General features: G+C 40.0%; 1 protein-coding gene across 1 annotated transcript in view; it reads left to right on the top strand.

The window, feature by feature from the left end:
- Positions 1-10,005: 10,005 nt before the first annotated feature.
- The window catches only part of Grpr (gastrin releasing peptide receptor), a 33,687-nt gene continuing 19,864 nt past the window's right edge, over positions 10,006-23,828 (top strand). The window contains exon 1 of the mRNA XM_051178741.1: positions 10,006-10,985. Coding sequence (XP_051034698.1) covers positions 10,570-10,985 — 416 coding nt within the window. The 5' untranslated portion in view covers positions 10,006-10,569. The remainder of the gene's footprint in view (positions 10,986-23,828) is intronic.

The raw sequence follows: 23,828 nt of genomic DNA, 5'->3' as shown, positions 1-23,828 counted from the left end.
TGAACAGAATGCCTTTGCTGCGTATGATGGAGAATAGGGAATCCTGAATCCTGCAGTATGTGACTGGTCCATGCTCTGTTTCTTAGCTGCTCCACATTGAGAGTATTTGACTTGAAGAATCAGGTATGAGAAATATATTTCAGACATGACTTGGAGTTCATTTAAGGTGAGACTCCTTCAAGCAGTAAAAGTAACAGCAGTTTTATATTGGGTGAGAGTTCCCATGGAACCACTTTTGAGTTTGAAGTGCCATACTGGCATTTGGAGGGAAAAAGTCTATGGGTAAGTCTTTTCTAGAATCTTCCTTCAAGAAGAACATGATGTGTTCTTTTACAGACTGGGGCAGGGGGTAAAATGAGAAGTTAAGTCTCTTCAGTCCCATGTGCACCTAGAGTCTGGAGGCTCAGCCTGGCTCATTTGTTCTATAAAGCCTGCTACAAACAAAATAAAAACTAGATTTTCTTAGGAGAAAAACAATGGAATTTTAAACTGTTTTTTTTTCTTCCTGGGAAATAATGCTCTATATTTGAGAAGAGAATACAAGAGAGCATATAAAAGTGAAAAATACAGTAAGTTCAATAATACTTTAGAAACTACAAGAACAATACTTTCCTTTATTCTTTCTTTACTTGTCATTTGTGACAGTTTCTTATTATGTATCTCAGGATATCCTCATGTCCCTGATCCTCCTGCCTCACAAGTGCTGACATTAAAAGCCTGTGACACCACACCCAGTTTTGTTCCCATATATTAATTCAGTTCCCAAAAAGTCCAGAAGAGGGCGTGGGTCCTGTATACCTGGAGTTATGGATGGTTCTGAGCTATGTGGGTGCTGGAAACTGAATTCCAGTCCTCTACAAGAGTACTACACACACTTAACCACTGAACCATCTCTCTGGCCCCTCATTCTCATCATTATATAGACCGAAACCTGTCAAACAATCAAAGAACATCACTGAAGTAAATTCCACATTGTTTAAAAGGAATGTTTGTTTATACTGACTGATGCAATAATTTCCCTTAAAGAAATTTAAAATGTTTTCCTCAGAAGTCAATTAGCTCTTTGGAAACAGGCACCACTGTTTGATAACTTTTGTATTTCCAGGACCTAGAACTGGGTCTGGCAGAGAACGGCATTGAATGGCTACATAATGTCAACATCATTCTTTATCTACACATAAGTAAAATCACTTTTCTAGTAATTACGAGAATCATATTACCCCAAATATCACTTCACAATGGAAAGTCCTAGCAGGTACCACCTTAACCAAGCAGTCAAGTTTACCATTGCTACTGAGGAATGACATGAAATAGCAAATACCCTGTTGTGTACTAAATACTGGCTTCCAGTAGTATCCAAGCACTGGTCCTTGAGCCAATATGAATATACCCCCTTAAATGCCAAAGTAAAACTTTGTAAACAAATATTTTTTATTAATAATAGTAAGATGTAGAGATTATACTGGATTATCTGAGTGGGGTCAATGTATTACAAAGGTCCCTATAAGTTGTAGAAAGAGGAAGACTTGCAGGCAATGTGATGATGAAAACAGAGAATGGAGTAATATGGCCATAAGCTAAGGAATACTGGGTCCAATTCTCCCTGAAGCAGTGGTTTTCAATTTCCCTAATATTGTGATCCTTTAATACAGTGCTTCATGTGGTAGCAATCCCCAACTGTAAAATTAGATTTGTTGCTACTTCATAACTGTAATTTTGCTACTGTTATGAATTGAAATGTTGCTGTTGGAGCCATGACTCGGAGGTTTAGAGCACCAACTGTTTTTCCCAGCACCCACGTGGCACCTCACAACAGTCTTATAGCTCCAGTTCCAGGGGCTCTGACACCCTCACACAGACATAAATGCAAGCAAACACCAAGTGCATATAAAAATAAAAATAATTGAATCATAATATAAATATCTGATATGCAGAATGTCTGATAGGTGACCCCTATGAAAAGGGTTGCAACCCACAGGTTGAGAACCACTGCACTAGAGAGCCTTCAGAAGGAACCTGCTTGAACAACAATTTGAATTTAGTCTTAAAGATTCATTTCAGAATTCTAGGACACAAAACTGAGAGAACACATTATTCTTTTATGTCACCAGTGATGCTAATTGGTTATAGAAGCAATCAACACACTCTCTCTGATAAGACTTGATGAGAAAGGCCCCTGCTTCTGTGGTTTTTCCTTCCAGAATTCATCTCCCAAGTCTGATAATAAAGAGTTAGGAATGCCAAAATTGAAGGATATGCTACAAAATACCTAGACAGCAGTCTCCAAAAATAGTGTTAAGATCAAACTAGATATGGTAACACAGGTCTGAAATGCAGGAAAGATCACACATTTGAGGCCTGGGTGAGTTATAGTGGGATCAAGGCCAGTCAAAAACTTTTTTAAAGTACAGAAAAAGAAAAACTGGGCTCAATCCCAATGAAAGAGAGACAGGGGACAGAGAGACAGAGAGACATAGAGAGACAGAGACCGACAGAGACAGACAGAGAGGCATTGACAAGAAAAGTCTGAGAAACTGTCACAGATAAAACACTAGTACAAATAATTGTAATTATTAACTACCTACCGCAAAGCGTATTGAATTTGACACTGGAATAGAAGATGACAGTAGAACAATTAGAAGTCTGAATAAAGTCTATTATTTGTACAATAGTATTATACCAATGGAAATCACTTAGTTATGTATGATGTTAATACTGTGAGTAGTTAGATCTGGAATCTTTGCCCTATCTTTGCAAGTTTTCTATAAACCTAAAGTTCTTTCAAAGTAAAATATTTAAAAGGGATTCATCCAGGCAACATGTTGTCATGTCAGACATCTATTGTGGATAGGCAGAAATAACTCAAGGATGCTCTTCAGGGGGAGGGGGAAAAGACTGTTGTAAGTTGCATGTTGTAAGTGATACTGGCTAGGACTCATGTATCTTGTTCTTGGGCATAGGCAAGGGGAAATATCCTTGTATTTCACAGATGGAAAACCACAGCACAGAACACTTCTGTAACAAATAATGTTCCTTGAATTGATTTGACTTGCCCAAGCTCACTGAACAGATAGAGATGATATATTAATTGTCTAATTTCCAGATATATGGTGAGTGAGCAGCTAACTTCAGCTCATTTATACTATTTCCAAATTACAGACCTCTTATCCAGATAAGAAACTTTTGTGTTTTTGGGTGACAAGTGCACTGTAGTCTGCATAACTTCTCCAGGATTGACCAGGTTTTCCCTTCACTGATCACCTTTTCTAAGCACTCAAGGCTCATCTTGCCTCTTGTAGTCTTGTTTTCTCCTACTGACAAAGTGGCATCCATTGTTGTATAACAAATTACCATCAAGTAGTGGTTTAATGGCAACAAAATTTTTTTAAAACCGTACTTCTTACAATTCACAGTCTCTGGTCATCAGGGACTTAGGAGTGGTCTGGCTAGGTGCCCTGAGTCAGGGGCTATCATGATGCTACAGTCAGGTATTGGCCAAGGTTTTGGGATTCTAATTGTGTGGTTGTCTCTAGAGGCCCCACTCCTAAAATGCCACACAGCTATCTTTGTTCTTTATCAAGTAGGCCTATCAATAAGGCCATTTAAATGTTGCATTGGTTATTTTCTTGGTACCTGTGACAAAATGTCTGACAAGACAGTTAAGAAAAAGTTAATTGGGGCTCACAGTTTAGAGGGTACATTCCATCATGATGGGGGGAGGCATGGTGGCTTGCTCTGGGACTGTGGGACCTTGTGTCTGCTTGTTACATCTTGGAGACTCAGAACTAGATGTAGACATCCTTCAAGGCCCTCCTCTGTCAGACTAGGTCATCCATCAAGGCCCCATGTCCCAAAGGTCCAATGACCTCAAAACAGCACCGCTGTCTCTGGCCAAGTGTTCAAATGCATGGACCTGTGGGGGGACATTTCACATGCAAACCATAGCAAGTGTCCTTATGACAAGGCAGCCGGCTTCCTCCAAAGCAAATGACCCCAAGGAAGAAGCTGTGATGCTTTTTACCATCTAGTCTTGGGAGTTGCACATCATTCCTGCTTTATCCTTTTACTTGTTAGAATCAAGATACTAAGTACAGCTCACATCTAAGAGAAAGAAAAATTGATTCTTCATCATCATCATCATCATCATCTTATTATTATTATTGATATTTTATTTAAATTTGAAACATGCTTGTTTTACCTATCAATCCCAGTTCCCTTACCCTCTTGTTCTGTCCTCCCTTGTCCCCTTCCCAACCCCCATCCCATCCCCTTTCTGCTCCCCAGGGAGGGTGAGGCCTTCTATGGGAGTCTTCAAAGTCTATCACATCATTTGGAGCAGGGCCTAGGTCATCCCCCATGTGTCTAGGCTGAGAAAGTATCCCTCTATGTGGGATGGGCCCCCAAATTTCATTCGTACACTAGGGATAAATACTGATCCACTACCAGAATCCCCATAGACTGCCCAGGCCTCCTAACTGACACCCATGTTCAGGGGGTCTGGGTCGGTCCTTCTGGTTTCTCAGCTATCAGTCTGGAGTCCATGATCTCCCCCTTGTTCAGGTCAGCTTATTCTGTGGGTTTATCTAGCCTGGTCTTGCCCCCATTTTCTTATCACTTCTCCCTCTCTGCAACAGGGTTCCAGGAGTTCTGCTCAGTGTTTAGCTGTGGGTGTCTGCTTCTGCTTCCATCAGCTACTGGATGAAGGCTCTAGGATGGCATATAAGGTAGTCATCAATCTCATTATTGGAGAAGGGCATTTAAGGTAGCCCCTCCACTATTGCTTAGATTGTTAGTTGGGTTTATCCTTGTAGAACTCTGGGCATTTCTCTAGTGCCAGATTTCTCTTCAAACCTATAATAGCTTCCTCTATTATGGTATCTCTTTTCTTGCTCTCCTCTATTCTTCCCCTGACTCAATGATCCCTCAAGCCCATCTCTCCCCTCCTCTTCTGAGGAGACACATTCTACATTGGTTACTTGTCTCATTGTTATGACCAAATACTAACAAAAGCAGCTTAAGGAAGGAAGCATTTATTTTTGGTTCCTGGTTCCTGGGTACAGTCTATCATGGAGGGGGTGATACTGTGGAAAGAGCTTGAGGAGGTTGGGCAGGCTACATCAACAGTCAGGAAACAGGAAGTCTTGAATTCCTGTGACTACCACACATTCTTTATATTCAGTTAAGGACCTAAATGCATCGACTGGTACTGCCCACATTTAGGTCAGGCAAGCATACAGAATAGGTGGACGTAAAAACTACAACATTGGGTGTTCTTTTAGCTCTGAGGTGAGTTAAGAATGTGACCTTCCTCTCCAGGCTTACTCTGGCCATGTGCATTTTTTTCCTGCAGCTTCATAAGGCTCAAACTGACACTTGACTCTTTGGGAACACACCCTTCATCTTTGACAGAAGTTTCCCAGCTTGTGAAAAGTCACAGAGTGTTGAGAACAAAAAGGGAACTTGAACCAATCCCAGCTTTGTAGGATCTGGATAGAGTCATCTGCCTTGTCTGTTTCTGCTGCAGCACTAAAATTTGACATCTCTGATTCTTTTCAAGCAAGAGTTGCTGCAGTCCTCTGCACATCTTCTCCATATGCTGCTGCCACAAATCTCACATCTAAACCATGCCCAGTGCCCATCCACCGTCAGCACATCACCTTCTCATCGAAGCTGAATGTCACTCAACTCTTGACTCTTTCACTGTACGTTTGGACTATGTGGCATTCAACATTCTTGTTCTCACTCATCTTCAGTACTTACCTGTCTTCATCTCTCATTTCCATTGACTCACTTGCCTTCATTCCTATAGTGAATTCAGTTGGCACAAGAGCAGGTTCAGAATTTCCTCTAGAATGACTCCCATCTTTTTAATCTCAGAGTGATATTCCTAAAACAAAGGAGGAAACATCACCTACCTATGGCTGGGTGAACTGGCACATACCCTGGATCTTAAAACTCAGAAGGCAGAGGCAGGTGGATCTCTGTGATTGGAATCTTACTCCTGGATAAGGTGATGTACTCTAAGATGCTGGGACAACTCTCAGCCATTATCAGGAATCTGGGAAAAAGCCTCAGCCATTATCAGGGATATGAAGAAGCCCCGCTGCAATATTTTTTTTTATCTATTTGTTTTATAATCTGGAACTCTTAATCCTTCTGCTCAGACTATGTTTTAGGACTACAGGTATGCATTACCACACTGAGCTGCAGGACTGCATTGGTTCTTAGCTGAATTTCGAGGTGGTCCAGTTGCTGGTTCCATGCTAAACTTGAGTAAGCCTCCAGTCTCGTGCCCATTCCCCATTTCAATTGTGGGTTCTTAACCATGACTTCCAGATATTCCTGATGCCTATATCCATGTTCCACAGACTTTAACATACAGCAAAGAGTATTTCTTTTAAATGCAGCTTATCAGGAGGGCTGGGGCAGTGCCTAGGAGTCTGCATTTCTGAAATTGTATTTATTTATTTTATTTTGGATATGTGTGAGCATGCACCAGCATTAATGTGCCACATAGTATGGAGGTCAGAGGACAGCTCTCTGGAGTCAGTTCTCTCCTGCCACCTTGTGGGATTCAGGGATCAAAGTCAGGTTGCTAGGTAGGCCTAAGCAAGTGTCTCCACCATGCCCCCTAGCCCTGAGGTCATGTCCACGCTGCTGGCTTAAGGATTTACTCTTGGGTAGCAAGAATCCATAGCAACAATGTAAACTCTTAAATCCTTTCTTACTCCCTCAGCAGAAGGGACACAATAAGTGTTGTCAATGTTGACATCATCTCTAGAGCCTATGATGTTTACCTTATTAGCCCCTAGCACAGCAAAGATCTGGAATCCTCTGCAGACCTAAATGAAAAATAGTGATTTCTGGGTTCTGGCATTGAAGATTTAAAATGAGAATATATAGAGTAGAGTCTTAGAAGTTGTATTTTAGCAATGTACCCCTGACAATCTTGCTGATTAATTTTTCTTGTTATTCATGTGTATGCGTATACCTGTGTGTGGGTGTTCCCATGTTGGTGTAGGTACTTACAGAGGATAAATGCATGGGGTGGGTCCCCTTAGAGCTAGTTTTGTGAGATATGGATGCTGGCAACTGAAATCAGGTCCTCTGTAATAGTACCATACGCTCTGAACTACTGAATCATCTTTCCTGGTCCAGTTTATTTTTAAAGACTTGCATCTTACAGGCTAATGCCCACCCTGAAATATTAAATGAAAAGTCTCCCCAGCAGGCCCAATATCCCTTTCTTTTATTTTGCAGTCCCCCTTCTCTGTTCTGGACACATACTGTAACTAATTCACTTTAGTTGTGTGTGTATATATATATATATATATATATATATATATATATATATAAAACTTTATCAATAATTTTAGCTGATGGAGAGAGAAATACCAGCACATAACCATAGGAAGAAACTTTATATCCTATCTTTAATTTCAAAGAATTCATCTACCCTCCTAAATTTTACCAAATTTTTGACCCTCTCTTACTTTTGCTTTGTCTCCCTTTTATATTTTTTTTTTATTTCATTCTACATTCCAACCACAGTTCTCCTTCCCACCCCTCTTCCCACTCCCTTCAACTCCTCCCCCTGCCCTTCTCTTATTAAAGTTCCACAGAAGAGGACTTTTCTGGAAGATCAGAAAATGTGATTCTGTTGACTGCAATGGAAGACCAAGGGGCATCCTTACCTTAACACACAAGAAAATACATTGTCACAGTCCAAACCTATTGTGGGTTCCTCAAGGACAGAGACTGTGTTTATATTTGTTGCATGTCATTTTCCTAAGTCACAAAGCACCTCGTGCTCATCACTAAACAACAAGCTAAGCAAAGGTCTGCTTATGTTCAGTACTTTCATAGAAGAGAATACAACACTACAGATGGACAGAGTCCTCATAGATAATTAGTTGAAATGGTTTCAGAATTCCCTGATTAGCCTTTTCCAACATCCTTAAATCTAGAAGATAGTAGACATCAAGCCTCAATACACCTTCACTCTTAAAATACTGTTAGAATGCTCTATACTGCTGTGGAAGCCACAATGTTAACAGAGCTTTGAGAAATCAACACCTGCCCACATCTGCTTACATGGGAAGAAACAATAGCAGCCTAAATGTATTTAAAAAGTGAGACAGGCTCAGCACATGGAGGTATCTGGAGAAATAAGAAGAAATAATGCCCACAAGTCTTTGTGTACACAAACTCTGTAGGCAGAACTTCGTATCAACAACATGGGATTCAACACTGTCTCACCAATTTGCCTCCAGCTGTGTCTCATGCACTTTCCTTGCCCTGTCTCTTCTAATTTGAGTGACCTTTATAAAGGGGCATAGAATGGTTCTCTTGCTCAATGCCACCCCCTTCTTTTGTGCTGATAATCACATGCTGCCTCCCCTACCCCCCACCCCCACCCCCCACCCCCGCTCATAATGCTCTAGCAGGCATTTAACAAACCTTCAGCATCAAGTATCCCATTTTCTGAAGAAAAGGTGGCTGCTCCTTTCTAGAAAGGCAGTGGTGTCTAAGGAGTGGTCCCCTTGCTCAGCACCACTGTCTAGCCTCTTACATGTGTAGCACCTGGCTGCTGTAAATTTCCCTCAAGTAAATAGAGGAGTTGGTGATTCACTGGTGTGAGTATTGATTTGAGATCAATCAGTCTTCTGAGCTATCCCAAAGCAAATCTTTTCCCTTCAGTCCCCAAGTTGTAATTATGGTAATAGTGATAAGTAGCTAAAATTAGTCAAATGGAATAAATACCATATAGTCTGACCAGGGATTGTTTTTTGTTGACCTTTATAAATTATCCTCGATCAACAGATGAAAGAAATTGAACCTGAAGATGCGTAAGTAACTTGCCCAAGCAATGTGCCAAGGTATTAAATTAGAGGGTCAGTCAGGACTGAAGCTTATTTCCTGAGTCAGCAAGTTGTACTGCTGGTGATTGACACCACTAGGCTCATGGTTATTGACTCAGTACTGGCCATGCTGGACTCTACTAAGAAACCCTTCCACCTACAAGTGTGCAACGTCAGTCAGTCTTCTGGCTGCAAGGAGACTTTCATTTTCATATTACAAAAAGGCTACAGCAGCCACCTGGGTATCAAATGCTGCAAGTGTCCATGACAACATACTTGGAAGCTTTCTTGGTGGGCCCTGACATGGTAACAAGCACTTATTTCTTTATTCCTTATGGATCCTGAAAAATGAGCCTTCACTAGTACTGTTTGTTATTAACTGGCTTTCAGGAAGGGCCAGTTCCACAGACATCTTGAAGGTATAGCCTTACAATGTATTTATTAGTGCCAGTTAAAGGTTAAGCCTGATTCTGATAGTATTTTAATAGAGTCTTTCTCAGTACTCTTTCGACCATAACATTTCTTTCACCAGTTTCTCTTCCCCATTTCTTGGGAGAATCCACAACTGTTGTATAGTTCAGAAGAAATTGAAAGCTTGCCAAAAAATTGCAAAAGCTACACCAAAAAGCTGGTTCATATGGTTTTTAGATCAGAAGAAAAAAATGCATGTTTTGGGGGGGTCTGTAAAAGATTATTGATCTATGAGCATTAAGCATGCAGCTGGATCCATGGTTAAGGAACACAGGCTTGGGAAATTTTCAGGAAAGAGCACATGTGCACCATGCTTCTGGTTTTCCTAAAGTCTGTGGCTGAAGGTTTTAAGTGAACCCTGTGCATACAATTCTCCGTAACAGTCCCTATTCCAAAGGGACAGTAGAACAGCTCACACACTGACCCAGAGGTGCTATTCTAATGCATTAGTAAAGATTAGATGTGGGAAGGGTCATGAGTCACATAGGAACACATGGAGATAGTATCAGAGATAGCCCCAGTCTTTGCAGAGAGCAGCGTTTATTAAATACCGACTATAGGTGCTGCTGGCTTAAATTAAAAGGCAAAGGTATCTGTTAAGCCAGAGGAGTTGCAATCTGCTGGCTGATTCTCATTTGGAGAAAGCAGGCAGCTGGGCAGTGATTGAAGTGTCCAGCAGGGGGCTGGCATTCGCTGTCTATACGTGGTCCTGGCTCCTCTTCAGAGCTTCAGCTCAGGAGAGCTGCCGTTTGCTGTGGAAGCCAGTGACGTGCAAAGCATCCTGCCTATAGGATTGGAGGCTTTCTTGGTGCAGTTTTTTCTACCCACTTTAAACCTTCAGGTTCTACATATCAGGGAAGACGGGAAATGCTGTGTGAAAATAGCAATCCAAAAGTTCTTAGTAAACTGCAGCCAGAGGGACTCAGAGTAGAATGGAGGTAGGAAGAGCTGGGACAGCTTGGGCTTAATCCTAAGCTTTTCTTCGGGCTGAGTTTCTGTTGCTTGTTAACTCAGGGCATTTGCAGATAGATATATTGCTCACTGGTGGTGTGGAGGCTTGGGCAGAACCAACATCAACATTCTGAGCTAGAGTTTGAAATACCAGTGTGTGTGCATTCAGTGCTTGTATTAAAGGAGATCAAGAGCCCAGCACAGAGCTTGTCGTCTTTACCTAACTGCAAAACCAGAAGTTAAGAAGCAGCATCTTGAAGGCACTTTTCTAGAGAGAAGTCTTGAGATGGCTCCGAATAATTGTTCCCACCTGGACCTGGAAGTGGACCCTTTCCTGCACTGCAACAACACCTTCAATCAAAGTCTGAACCCCCCCAAGATGGACAACTGGTTCCACCCGGGAATCATTTATGTCATTCCTGCAGTTTATGGGGTTATCATCGTGATAGGCCTCATTGGCAACATCACCCTGATCAAGATCTTCTGTACAGTCAAGTCAATGCGAAACGTGCCAAACCTGTTCATCTCTAGCCTGGCTTTGGGAGACCTGCTGCTGCTGGTAACATGCGCCCCTGTGGATGCCAGCAAGTACCTGGCTGACAGATGGTTATTTGGCAGGATTGGCTGCAAACTGATCCCCTTTATACAGCTTACCTCAGTGGGGGTGTCTGTCTTCACACTTACAGCACTGTCTGCAGACAGGTAAGTACTGACTGGAAGTTAATATCCTCTTGGGGTGGGGGGCATTCATTGAATGACACAGGGGAGCTGTTTTCACGAAAGGGAAGTTTTTCTCAAATTTAAACTCCCTTCCAGGCATGGTTTTTTTCTGGAAATTACTTCTGGAGTTTGGCAAATTAGTTTAAGAAAAGAAAAATGAGTGAATGGTGGAGACAAGAGGAGACAAATGAGAATTAAATCTCTAAGCCTGAGACCAAGGGGCATTTTTTTTCTGAAGAAAAATCATTGTCTATCCTGTCTTCTCCCTCCCTGAAAAATTAATTGAGCAATGAAAAGGACAATCACACCCTATAGTGTCAACCTCAGGCTAATGTTTCTTAGAAGCAATTCAGAACCTTTCAGAAAAGAGAGACGTTCTCACTGCCCCTCTGTAAAATCTTTGAGAAAGAAAATTAGGCTCAGTCTCTTTGAACTTTGTCTTCCTTGGACAAAGTCTTAACTTTTCTAACAGCTGATTTTTGGGTGTGACTGAACAGAAGAATTGTGTGCTGATTTTTCTAAGTTTTCTTTCAATGAATTTAAACACGATTTCTCCCTTTGGCCTGGCTAAGCAAGTGTTGTTCAAGGTTGACTTCTAATTTTAATAGTTTTATTAATGTCCTATGTTCAATGTATTTGGGGTTTAGTGGAGGTGCTTTATTCTGGAAAATATACATCTTTGTGAACTTCATTTTGTGTGTGTGTGTGTGTGTGTGTGTGTGTGTGATTTTATATTAACACAATCTTCAAACTTGTTTTCATGCATTTATCAAGTATCTACTATGTTAAAAAATAAAACCCGTGGTTGAATGAAGAAGAAAAGATATATTTGCAGGATATTCACACACATTGCTGACCATATCTTATGTTCTGGAGATCAGAGATCAGATCTCCAGAGATCAGATACAGCATATACTAAATGGCTACATTAAGAAAAAAAAAAAAACAGTTCTAATGGACCAGAGATCATAAGTTGTTGTCTTAACTCAACTATACAGTATATGTTAAACTACATAGAACCTGAGCATATACTGGAAAAAGCATAGGCACAGTTCTTAAAAGTTTAGAATCTGAAGAAAATGGCTTACATCTTAATACATGTGGTGCAGAAGTCTCTTTTTGTAAAGGAACAAACTGTCCTCAGGTGAGCTGGCCTTGGTAAGTATTGGACAAATACAGATAGAGTTATCAGTAATTGTGGCCATGTGTTTATCCTAAGCTACTTAAAGTACCCTTCCTAGTACAGATGATATTCTCAGAGACTTAAAAGTGATGGACCAGAAATGGGGGTATTGTGTGGACCACACAGGGTTTCTCCACTCATGCTCATCTTCCTTGCACGGTGCCTTTTCACCTTCCAGGTACTAATGACCACAGACACTTTTCTGTGTTCATTCAGGGCCAGCAAACTTTGGAGCTGGCAGAAGCTCTATGGCTGGTCCCCACTGGTGGAGGGCACGTCAGGCTGAGCATAATTTTCTTGATGGGAAGAAGAGATTTGGGTTTCCGGGCTGGTGAATGCAGTGGCCCAGATGGTGTTTACTGTCTCCTGGGGGAAGTGAACAGAGTAGAAAGGGAGGGCATGGAATGGAAAACTGCAGCTGCAGAGACCCTCTTCCCAGAGTTTCAGAGCAGACTGAACTCACCATCAGCAGTCAGAGAAAGCTCTGTGCAAAGCTGAGTTGAATGCCACCGCAGCTGCAGTGTGTCCTCACTAACTTTTTGTATTTGGCTGTGCCTTACAAAGGCTGATGGGTCACTGGAATTACAGGTGGTGCATGGCACTCACTTCAACAGGAATAAGAATTGTGTTTGATGACAACACAAGACTGTACTTTTCTTTTTATCTTATGTTTGAAAACTACGAGATTCTTACAATAGCCTTATGAACATGGCAATGCACATGTGACTTCTATACTTTTCAATGTGTCATCTATGTACACAGTAAAGAGAGTAAGTTAACAGCTCAGTATTTTACATGTGTCTATGTAGCTGTGTAACCACTGCCCAGTTGAGATATTAAGGAGTTCCAGTACCTTGCTTATTTCTAGTTAATATTTCTATAGAGAAGCAATTGTTGTTACTTTGATTTCATTCACCCAGTATTATTGCATTCATATGGAATCATACAATGAATACAGATTGTCTGCCTTCTTATGCAAGGCATAGTTCCGTGTTATTCATCCATGTTGGTGTATTTAATAGCGTTTTTGATTGTGTGAAGGGTCCCATTGAGAGAAAAGACCTCAGTTATCCTGATGAACACAGGCTGAGAAACTTTTCTAGGTGTTCTATTTTTTGAGAATGCCACACATTATATTTTGATCATATTATTTGTCCTTCCCCAACTCCTCCCAGATCCTAACACCTCCCTACCCACCCAACTTCATGTTCTTCTCTTTGATAAAAAAAAATGAACAAACCAACAAACAAATGCACACACACACACACACACACACACACACACACACACACACACACACACACACAAATAAACAAGTATGGGTTCCATTTTGTATTGGCCCTGGAGTGTGGTTGGTATGCCAAGTACCACTCCATTGAAGAAAACTGATTTTTCCCTCTCTCAACAGCTATCAATTGCAGATAGCATCTTGCTTGGAGGAGGGACTTCATATCTCTTGGTTGGCATTAGAATTTATTTCTTTTAAGTGTATGTACAAGTCTGAAATGCCAAGTTATGAGACCATTTATTTAGCAAATATTGGCAGTTTCTAAGTGAGCCTTCAGATTTGATAGCTCGGTAAAAGGGCCAACCAAGTTGTCCAATGTGAATGAGCATCATAACCAAAGGGGGGCTTTGAACCCCTACAGAAACCTAGGCCCCACCCAAAGCCACTGCGACCATGTTTCTGACATGTGAGCGGGACTCATAGCAGTATTCATCTGTGCCTACCCACCATAGATTGACAGCAATGCCGGTGCTCATCACAAATGCCATTCTGCATTCTTCTCTATCCCCAGTGAGCTTGAGTCTTTGTTGAAAGTTTTCTTGAAAACTTTATACCACTGTCATCATCCCAAAAGGGAGTCTCAGTGAATGGAATCCTATTATTACCACAGCTGACTAATTTCAGGTTCACATTCAAGCTCCTTCAATTTTGGTCCCTGTCTTCTCTCTCCATTTGCACTCTCTGCCTCCATACATACACTGATGTCCTCATACATGGTATTACATGGTCCCATTCCCCATTCTTGTTGAATCCACTCTTCAAAGTGCTTCCTCCTTCCACAAGTGTACAATTCCATTCTTCTTCCCCATGGCATAGGCTTGGTGGACATCAACAGGCCTGAATTTTAGACATTTATCTGCTACAACTATTCGTATGGGTGAGTTGGGCCAAGTTACTTAACTAACTCTCTGGCCTTGGTTTAATTACAATCAATTAATTGTTTTATTTTGTGTGTGTGTGTGTGTGTGTGTGTGTGAGAGAGAGAGAGAGAGAGAGAGAAGTGTGTGTAAATTGTGTGCATGTGCATGTGTGTATATGTGGAGGCCAATGGTCAACCTCAGGTGTCATTCCTCAGTAACTGCCCATCCTGTATTTTTTGAGACAGTTTCTCACTGGCTTAGAATACACCAAGTAAGCTAGGCTGCTTGGCCAACAAGCCTGAGAGATCTTCCTGTCTCTGCCTTCTCAGCACTGGGAAGCTCCATAAAGCCCATATTGTCTATAACATCCAGGATCCATTCTACTTATAAGAGTCGAAGAACTACCGTTTGGCTGATATTTGAGCAATGAGTGCATAATCCATTCAAGCAGCTTGCAGTAGAAGCAGGAAATTTTCAAGTTCCATCCCTTGTTTGACACAGAAAACATGTGATGGGATTTAGCCTTCAGGACAAACTTGGAGGAAAGTGAAACTAAAGCCTTACTCTCTCCTTATGGCAAGCCACAAATTCTTTAGCAAAACTAAACACTTTAGCAAGGATCAAAATGCAGTCTCATTTTATTTCCCTTTTCCTGACTTTGGGAGTTACAGGCTTAAAATCTGGCTGTTCTAAAGACACTGCTGAGTGAGCCAAGGCAGAAGGGGCCCTTCTCCCTGGTCACTTCAATGGGTCTCCAGCTATTGTGCCTCGCTTCCGGGATTCTGAATAGATCCATCTCTTTCTCACAAAAGAAGACAATTTAGTTTCTTATAAAGCATCCTTCCATAAAGTCCCTCAGTTAGAAGAGACTGGGTGAGCTGCCAGTTCTAAGTTCTATATAGCTTGGTTTTCAGAGGCATATGCTGCCACTCTAGAAGGCAGATAACTTGTATCTGCCCACAGCCACAAGGAACCAGACTTGCAGCCAGCAGGTTTGGGACTGAGCAGAGGCCAGGTGGTACAGAAGTGGGCTTTTCCAGCCAGGCACTCTCTCAACTGCAAAGAGGTGGAGGAGGAGAGAGAGGAGGGCAAGAAGAACCTTCATCTTGTCTCTCACACATTATCTTTTCAAGTGTCAGGCTTTTATGTGATTAATTAAGTACCATTTCTAGCAACTTAATATGCATGAAGGCAAAAAAAAAAAAAAAAAAAAGAAAGAAAGAAAAAGGATAAACTTCATCATGAAACACACAGCGTCTCACGAAAGGGCTCCCTGGTGAGGTTTTTTTGAACTGTGCCTGTCAATAACATCCTTTAAAAATAGACTGAATTTGCATTCTTGCACTTATAAATCTTCCTGGTGTGTGTGGTTGCATAAATTCCCTTTTAATTAAAACACATGCTTTGAGAATAAAATGGAAAGCAGAAGTTTTCCCCCTTTTCACCTTTAGAAAAAGCAAACAGGAACATCCAAGAAGTATCTTTTACACAGTAGTCGCCCTTCTCTAAGAGAACTTCCTTGGCCACTCAGTCTAAGAGATTGGCCAGTGCCATCATATCAACCAGTTTGTTATTTTTTCAGGTTTATTGTAAGTTGTATATAGTAAGTTCTTAGGGGACATGTCTATGAACACTCCCCACCCTCACAACACAACTACCACCAATATAGTTCAAATAAATAGCATTTCTATCACCTCCTCAAATACTTTCTAGTCTCTTGGGAGTAAACCATCCCCTCCACCTCAGCTCCTGGAAACCTTGATCTCATCCAGGATATCCCATGAATGGTAGCATATAGCATACAGTCATTTTAACACACTATATTGCATGTGTAAGTAACCCATTCCTATTTTGCTATGTAGTATCCATAGCGCTGATGTGCCCTGTTTTGTTTATCTGTCTTCCAGTTTTTGACCAGTAGGAGTGTTTTCAGCTTGGGATGATAGTGAGTAAATTTGTCACAAGTGCTCATTTATAGTTTTAGCATGGATACATGTCTTTTATTCTCCTGAGTACATACAATCTATGATTATTTTCTTGAGAATTTCTTTTATTATTATTATTTTTGTCATACTGTGTTTATACAAGCACACACACACAAATGGGAGTGTAGGAGCCTTGGGAAATGGCTCAGTTGGCCATGTGCTTGTCATGCTAACATGAGGACATGAGTTAGATCCCCAGAATATGCCTGTAATCCCAGCACTGGGAGCCATAGATAAGAGATACTGGAGGCTTGGTGGCCAGCCATTCAATCTGAATTGTCAACTTCTGGGTTCAGTGAGAGTCTCTGTCTCAAAGTAGAAGATAAAGAGTAATAATGTCAACTGCCCACACATGCGCACACAGGGTAGGTACACACTTGAATACATACACATAGAAAGTAGGAATCTATCCTCTCCTTAATGTATTCTCTGATACTAGATCAGTTTCTAACCTGTACTGAGTGCTCAAGATATCTTTGCTGAATAGATGAAATGAAAGATTCATGAAGGAAGGAATAAAGGAATGAATGGATTCAGATGGCTAGTATTGGAGGAACCTAGAATACTTGATTGTGATCTGTAAATCATGATCATTCTTCTGATGATTCACACTCTAGAACAATTGTTCCAGCCACAGATGACAGGAGCTAGGTTTTGTGGAAACTGAGGAGTGCTTTTAAAGAGAAAACCAAGCAAATTTCTGGACAAAGGCCAAATAAACAAATACTTAACGTCACTTAGAACTTATGCAAATGGAGTTGGTAATCAAATGGATAGCAAATTAAATGAGTTAATGAATTCCATAGTCATCACAAAATTCAGGGAAGTCTGATAATACCTACTAACTTGGTTCCTCAGTTGATCATGCTTGTTTTCTTAAATATTTTGGTTCCATCCTCATCTGTCTCCTCTTAAAATAACCATCATCTGGACATGTTTATTTCCTTTTCTTTGTTTTCTCTTTAAGTTGGAAACTGAAGGAAAACCTTATGCATACATGCTAAACACTCCTAGTCCTGATACCAGTCACATTTCCTGGGGAGCAGAAAGGGGATGGGATGGGGGTTGGTGGGGAGACAGGGGAGGGCTGGAGGGTGAGAGAACAGGGATTGATATGCAAAACAAGCTTGTTTCAAATTTAAATTTAAAACTTATAAAAAAAAGAGAGAAAGAAATTAGAATCAGTCTTCCTCAAGGATGAGCTCCCTATTAGCTTCTCCATTCCAACATGGCCAGCACTAAACACATGTACAGGAGAGCAACACTAAATGTTCTCTGCAGGCTGCATTTATATATACATATGTATATTGTTTATGTAAATTATAACTCCAGGAGAGGAGGTCATGGATCTGAGGAGTTGGAGGGGGAGCAGAAGGGATGGAAATGATGTAAATACAGTACTCGTGTGAAAGTCTCAAAAAAATAAAGATAGGATAGCATACCTTGCAATTACCATTTCCTTGAAAAAAAAAATGAAAATTTGGCATTAAAATGAGGAGAAAATTTTAAAAAAGAAATGAGAAGGATACAGCTGTCTTCTATCATGGATGATTAAAATCAGCTTCTTATTAGAGGTTAGAAAAGTTTCCATCCGATTTCACAACTCATTATTGAGCCTGATATATATATATATTGATATATATATATATTTAGAATTATAAAGTTTTAGAAAACTGTTGTCATAATCTTATTTCTCTCTTGCTACAGAGTGAGTAAATTATAAACAATAGAAATGTGTTTAGCTTATGGTTCTGGATGCTGTGGCATCCAAGAAGTGCTAGCAGGTGATGAGAGTCCCATTGTTGCACTCCGACGTGGCATGAAGGAAACAAAATGTGTGTGAGACACATAGCAACCTGAAATTTTTGTAACAATTTACTGAGGAGAAAAGGAACCAGAGAGTGTAGTGGGACCAGAGAGGGGAGGAGAGAAAGACAAATTATTACTCTTTGTCTCATATCTGGAAAAAAAGTTATTCTTCTATCACTTGTCAAAGTTATATCTTACATTAATTTAATATTTTAATTATTCCATTTCACTCCGCTATGAATTTGTTAATTATGGAAACCCTTTTCAATATTCATTTAGGCATATCCCAAAAGTTTACAATATGTGTATGTGTCCTTGACTTATAAACATCTACTAAAAATTAGAATTTCCTCATAGTACAGGGCTGTGAGGGCACTTCAACTTCATTTAAAAATCCTTTTTGCCTTTTGCTTTTTGTGCTATATTTTACATTTTATTCATTTGTGTGTTTCTGGAGGGTGGGAATTGTATACCATGGTGTATATATGGTTCTCATATTCCTCTTTTATGTGAGTTTCAGGGATTGAACTCTGGGTACTAAGCTTGACTATAAGCTCCTTTATATACTGAGCCATCCTGCCAGCCCCTATCTGTTCTATATTTTACTTCTCTGTGATTTTAGAACCCACACCATACCATTTGTGTTATTTGCATATACTTTATGGTTGCGTACATATTTGTTTATGATTTAAATTTAGATTTTTCTTTATATTTGAATTTTTCTTTTGTGCATTTTCCATTCCTTTGTGCATCTCTGTGCCTTTCACTACAGATCATTTACTTCCAGTACAAAGAACTCCCTATAGCATCCGACATAGTAGTAAGTCCAATAGTGAGTCCTTGCAGCTTATGTTTGATACTACCTTATTTTGTATTTACTTTGGGAGAATATTTTCAGAATTCTCGGAATTTGAGAATTCTCTTGGCACTTGGCAGTTACCATCATTATCATCTGAATTCTTCTGTGAAGTCAGTATTATCATATATCCTTTAAAATATTGTGGGGTTTTTCTGGTTTAACATTTTTTTGTCTTTTTTTAAACTTTGAATGGTATTACTATGATACATATAGATGTAGTTTGTTTGTTTGTTTCCATGATTGGGGATCATAGTGTTTCTTTAATCTTTGGCCTGAAGGTTTTATTCAGTTTGGGGAAGTTTGTAATCATTACAACTTCAAGGATAAATTCCATTACCGTCTCTCTTTCTTATCTATCTCTTCTATGTATAGTATAACTACAAACCAACTTTACATTAAAATGTAAAGTCTGTTCCTTTCACTGTTATAATGGCTAGCGATTTAATAACAGCTCTGTTATTGACGAAAATTTCATATCTTTGTTTTACGTTTATTTTGGAGTGCCAGAGGAAAAAAACTGTTTTAAACACATTTTAATGTCACAATTTTATCATAGCTTGTACTTTTCCCATTTCTCTATGGTGATTCTAATTTCTATTTGGCTCACAAATAGATTCACAATGTATCTTTTAATTTTTTGTAGGGGCCGGAAAGATAGCTCAGTTATTAAGAGCACTAGCTGCTCCTCCAGAGGACACTGGTTCAGTTCTCAGAACCCACAAGGTGGCTCACAGCCTTTTGTAGCCTCAGTTCCAGGGGACCTGACACCATCTCCTGACTTCTTGGTGGTCATGCACACACATGGGGCACATAAACTCATGCAGGCACACACGCAAGTACTTACTTACATAAGTTAAATAAGTAAATCTTTTAAAAATAAACCTGTTGTAAACTCTAACCTCTGAGATGCCTATACATCTACTTCTATTTTAACTTTTCCCTCCTTGGTTTGGGGCCACTTATTTTGTCCCCTGGCAGACCATGCAATTTTTGTTTGAATGTTGTGTGCCAAAACCTGTAGGTAAATTGAGGCTCTGGATGCTATTATTTTCCAGAAGATATAGCCTTTGGTCTTGCTGGCAGCTTGAAGCTTGTATTGAATTAGACTTAACTGAAACTGAGCAAACTGGAAGCTGAGCTTTGGCCTCTGTGAGAATTAGTCTGTGTTTGGGAAAACTTCATATCCAAGCTGTAACCCGGTTCATTTCCACTCTTTCTCTTCTGCTGGTTTACCCTGCTGGACATCTCAGCTTAACCTCCAGGCTGTTAACCTGGAATCTCCTTCTTCAGTGGCTCCTGGGCTCCATTTATTACCCATCTTCACCCAAAAGCTGCTTGAGATTTGTAAAAAAAAATAATAATAATAATAATAATAATATAGCCTCAGGGAAAATGATGCTGAATGCCAGCCTCCTGTCTGCACTTCATTTCTCTCCAGGGCTCCAGCTTCTCGAATTATTATCACCTTGGTTTTCCTCTGACAGGTTTCAAAGAGATTTTTTTTCTAACATTTTGTTTCTGAAGTTTTGCCTGGCCACCATGATTGGGAGTGGAAAAGCCTACCCCACCTCTCTGAAAGACCTTCCAAGCTGCCCTTAAAGAGGCCCTCAGCCCAGCTCTGCTAATGCAGTTTCCAGCTATCTAGTTGGACCTGTGAGGTCAGCATTCAGAGACTCAAACACTCTCAGCAATTTAGCATCAGAGAACTGAGTTCTGGCTCACTTCAAAGTGAGTCCTTCAGAAATCTCAGCAGAGGTCTGCAGTAGTACCTACTGCTGAGGGTGCGGGCACATCAAAGCATCAGGGATCCTAAAACTAGGCTGGGACTGTCAGCCCAGTGAGCAGGAGCTGGAGCTGACATTTAGTTACACACAATGCATTTGTAACAGTTGAAATTCCGTGGGAAGAAAAGAGCCAGAAAGTTCTTAAGATATGTTTCTTTAAATTTCATTATTTAATATTTTTTTGAGAATTTCATATGTGCATGCTGTATTTACATCATTTCCACTCTCCCTCTCTCTCCTCTACTTTCTCCTTTGTCCCCTACTCCATCTCAAATTCATGACCTCTTTTCTGTATTTGTTTTTGTCATATACATGTGCACACACATATGCTAGACTCTCTCTCCCTGCTGAGTCAAATTAATGTTGCCATGTGTACGTGTGTTTATGGCTGACCACTTGGGACTGGATACTGTATTAAGGAGCTCATCCCTGGAGAAAACTGATTCTTTCTTGTCAGAAACTCTTTATGTCAAGAAGACACTATCTCACAGTGGCTCTTCAAATCTTTCCCCATCTTCTTCCAAAATGTTCCCTGAACCTGAGGTGTGTATGGGGTTGATGGACTGACTGAAGGTGGTCTACCATATGGCCCCTTTATTCTCTACATTTTGACCAGTTTGAGTTTGCTTTTAAAAACCAATATATTGTATACAGTAGTGGTTACATTAAAACATTTTCATAAATTGTATGCTGAGCAAATGCCCCATACTACTCTACACTTCCCCTTTTCTCCCTTATCATTTCTTTAGTTCCCCACATGATTTTTCTTCTACTTTCACATTATATAGACATACATGATTATGTATCTAATAGAAAATCTAGGGACCACATGTAAGAGAAAGCATATGATACCTTTGCAATCCTGGCTTGACATGTGTGATGGTTTGTTTCCATTGTGAACACAATCTTGAATCACATCTGGGGAGGGTCTCTGAGGTCTACCAGGTGAGAAGGTCTGCCCACTGTGGGTAGTGCCTGGGAATCCTGGGCCATATGAGAAAGGGAGTTGAGGAACAGTACACATGTTTATCGGTTCCTTCTTCTGCCTGTGGACTTAATGTGACCAGTTACTTCAAGCTTCTTGCTGCGACTTCCCTGCCATAAAGGACTATAATATAGAACTGTGAGCCAAAATAAGCTCCCCCTCATTAAGTTGTTTTTGTGTATTTCATTACAGCAACAGGAAAAGAAACTGAGAACTATTTTCCTGCAAATGATATGACTTTGTTCTTTTTTATGGCTGAAAATATATATATTACATTTTCTTTATCCCTTCCTCTGTTGTTAGCCACTTGAGTTAGTTCCCTCACTTAGTTATTATGAATAGTACTGCAATAAACACTGATGTGCAAATAGCCCTGTGATATATTAGCTTAGAGTCCTTTGGGTAAATACCCGGGAGTGGCATAAATGGGTTCCATGGAAATCTATTTTTAGTTTTATTTCTTTATTATTTCCCTCTCTTCCTTGCCCTCCTCCTTTTTGATTCCTATTATCTCTGTTTCTTTCTTTTGTATTCTATTCAGGCTAATTGGCCAGTGGAAACTACTGAAGATTATATTAGAGAAATAGAGGGAATGCAAAATTTGGCACATAAATTTATTTTCTAGGAGAAGGACTTACTGTGATAATAATGTGTCCTTGCGACTCATTTGTTTCTTTATATTGTCTACATATAAATAGAACTATAGGTCACTTGGAAGCTTTTCAGCATTTCCTTTTGTCCTTTGCTAATTTTCTTTTGTTTTGTTCTGTTCTGTTGAGTTAGTCTGTGTCACATCCAGGTCAAATGTCTGTTATGAAAAGTAGTTTAAACACAATTTTCAGAACAATTGAAAATTATGTTACAATAAAACAACAGTAGCTTTCCCCCATGAAAACCTATCTGGATTTTTTAAATTCTTTTTTTTTTAATTTTATTTTATGTGTATAGATGCTTTATCTGTATGTATATCTATGTACCATTTTCATGACTGGTTGTTTCAGAGGTCAGAAGAGAGTGCTGGATCTCATGGAACTGTAGTTACAGATGATTGTGAGTCACTATATGGGTGGTGGAAATTGAACCCAGGTCCTCACCAATAGCAGAAAGAACACTTGAGTCATCCCTTCTCCAGACCTGAGAATGCCTTCTAAAATATGGTGATCCATACTATATTTTGAAAGAATCTCATTATTGCGTGATTATCTAATTAGATATTGCCTGTCCTTACATTAGATGATCAAACATGTCACAGAAAAATTCAAGCACATTTTTTTCTAGATTGTCAACAAAAGTAGAATTAATAATTAAAATGATAGTGTGAAGAAAGCATGTACCACAGGATGCACATAAATAATGTCAATATTTATTCTTTTTTTCTTTTTGGTTTTTTGAGACAGGGTTTCTCTGTGGTTTTGGAGGCTGTCCTGGAACTAGCTCTTGTAGACCAGGCTGGTCTTGAACTCACAGAGATCTGCCTGCCTCTGCCTCCTGAGCACTGGGATTAAAGGCTTGCACCACCACTGCCTGGTGTCAGTATTTATTCTTAAGCATTTTTTTACTTGTGTTTTAAGGGAAAACACAAGGGTATAAAGAGCAATGGTTTTGCCCCATCTCTGAGAACTAGCTTTCATGGTACCAGATGGCACCATCCAAAGAAGGGAGGCAAGGAACAGTCCTACTCAGCAGTGATGTTATGAAGAACATCAATGAGGAGCATGGCACGATAACTCTAAGAGTGCAATAGTGGTATGCATAACTTGGTGATAATCAAGCTCTCTAATTATACTCACTCAATAAGAGGAAAATCATGCCTGGTACTGGAAATCTAGCTAACTACTCAGTACTAGTGAAAATGTGGTTATTGGAGTAGAATCACCAATTTACTACACTAATATAACCCCCAAAAGCAATCTATAAATGTTTGTCCTTATACTCAAAGATTAGTATAGTCTTTACCCCTCATCAAGGAAAGTTCTCTTTGCAACAGATAAGAGCTGTGGATCTCAGCCCCAGTGGATACATCTACAAGACACTACCATACCTAAGGCTCAAGGAACATTGTGGAAGGGGGT

This window comes from Phodopus roborovskii, unplaced genomic scaffold (assembly GCF_943737965.1).
Source record: "Phodopus roborovskii unplaced genomic scaffold, PHOROB, whole genome shotgun sequence".
NCBI classification, from domain to species: Eukaryota; Metazoa; Chordata; class Mammalia; order Rodentia; family Cricetidae; genus Phodopus; species Phodopus roborovskii.
The sequence above is the reverse complement of the archived record's forward strand: the minus strand, read 5'-3'. Positions and strand labels throughout refer to the sequence as shown.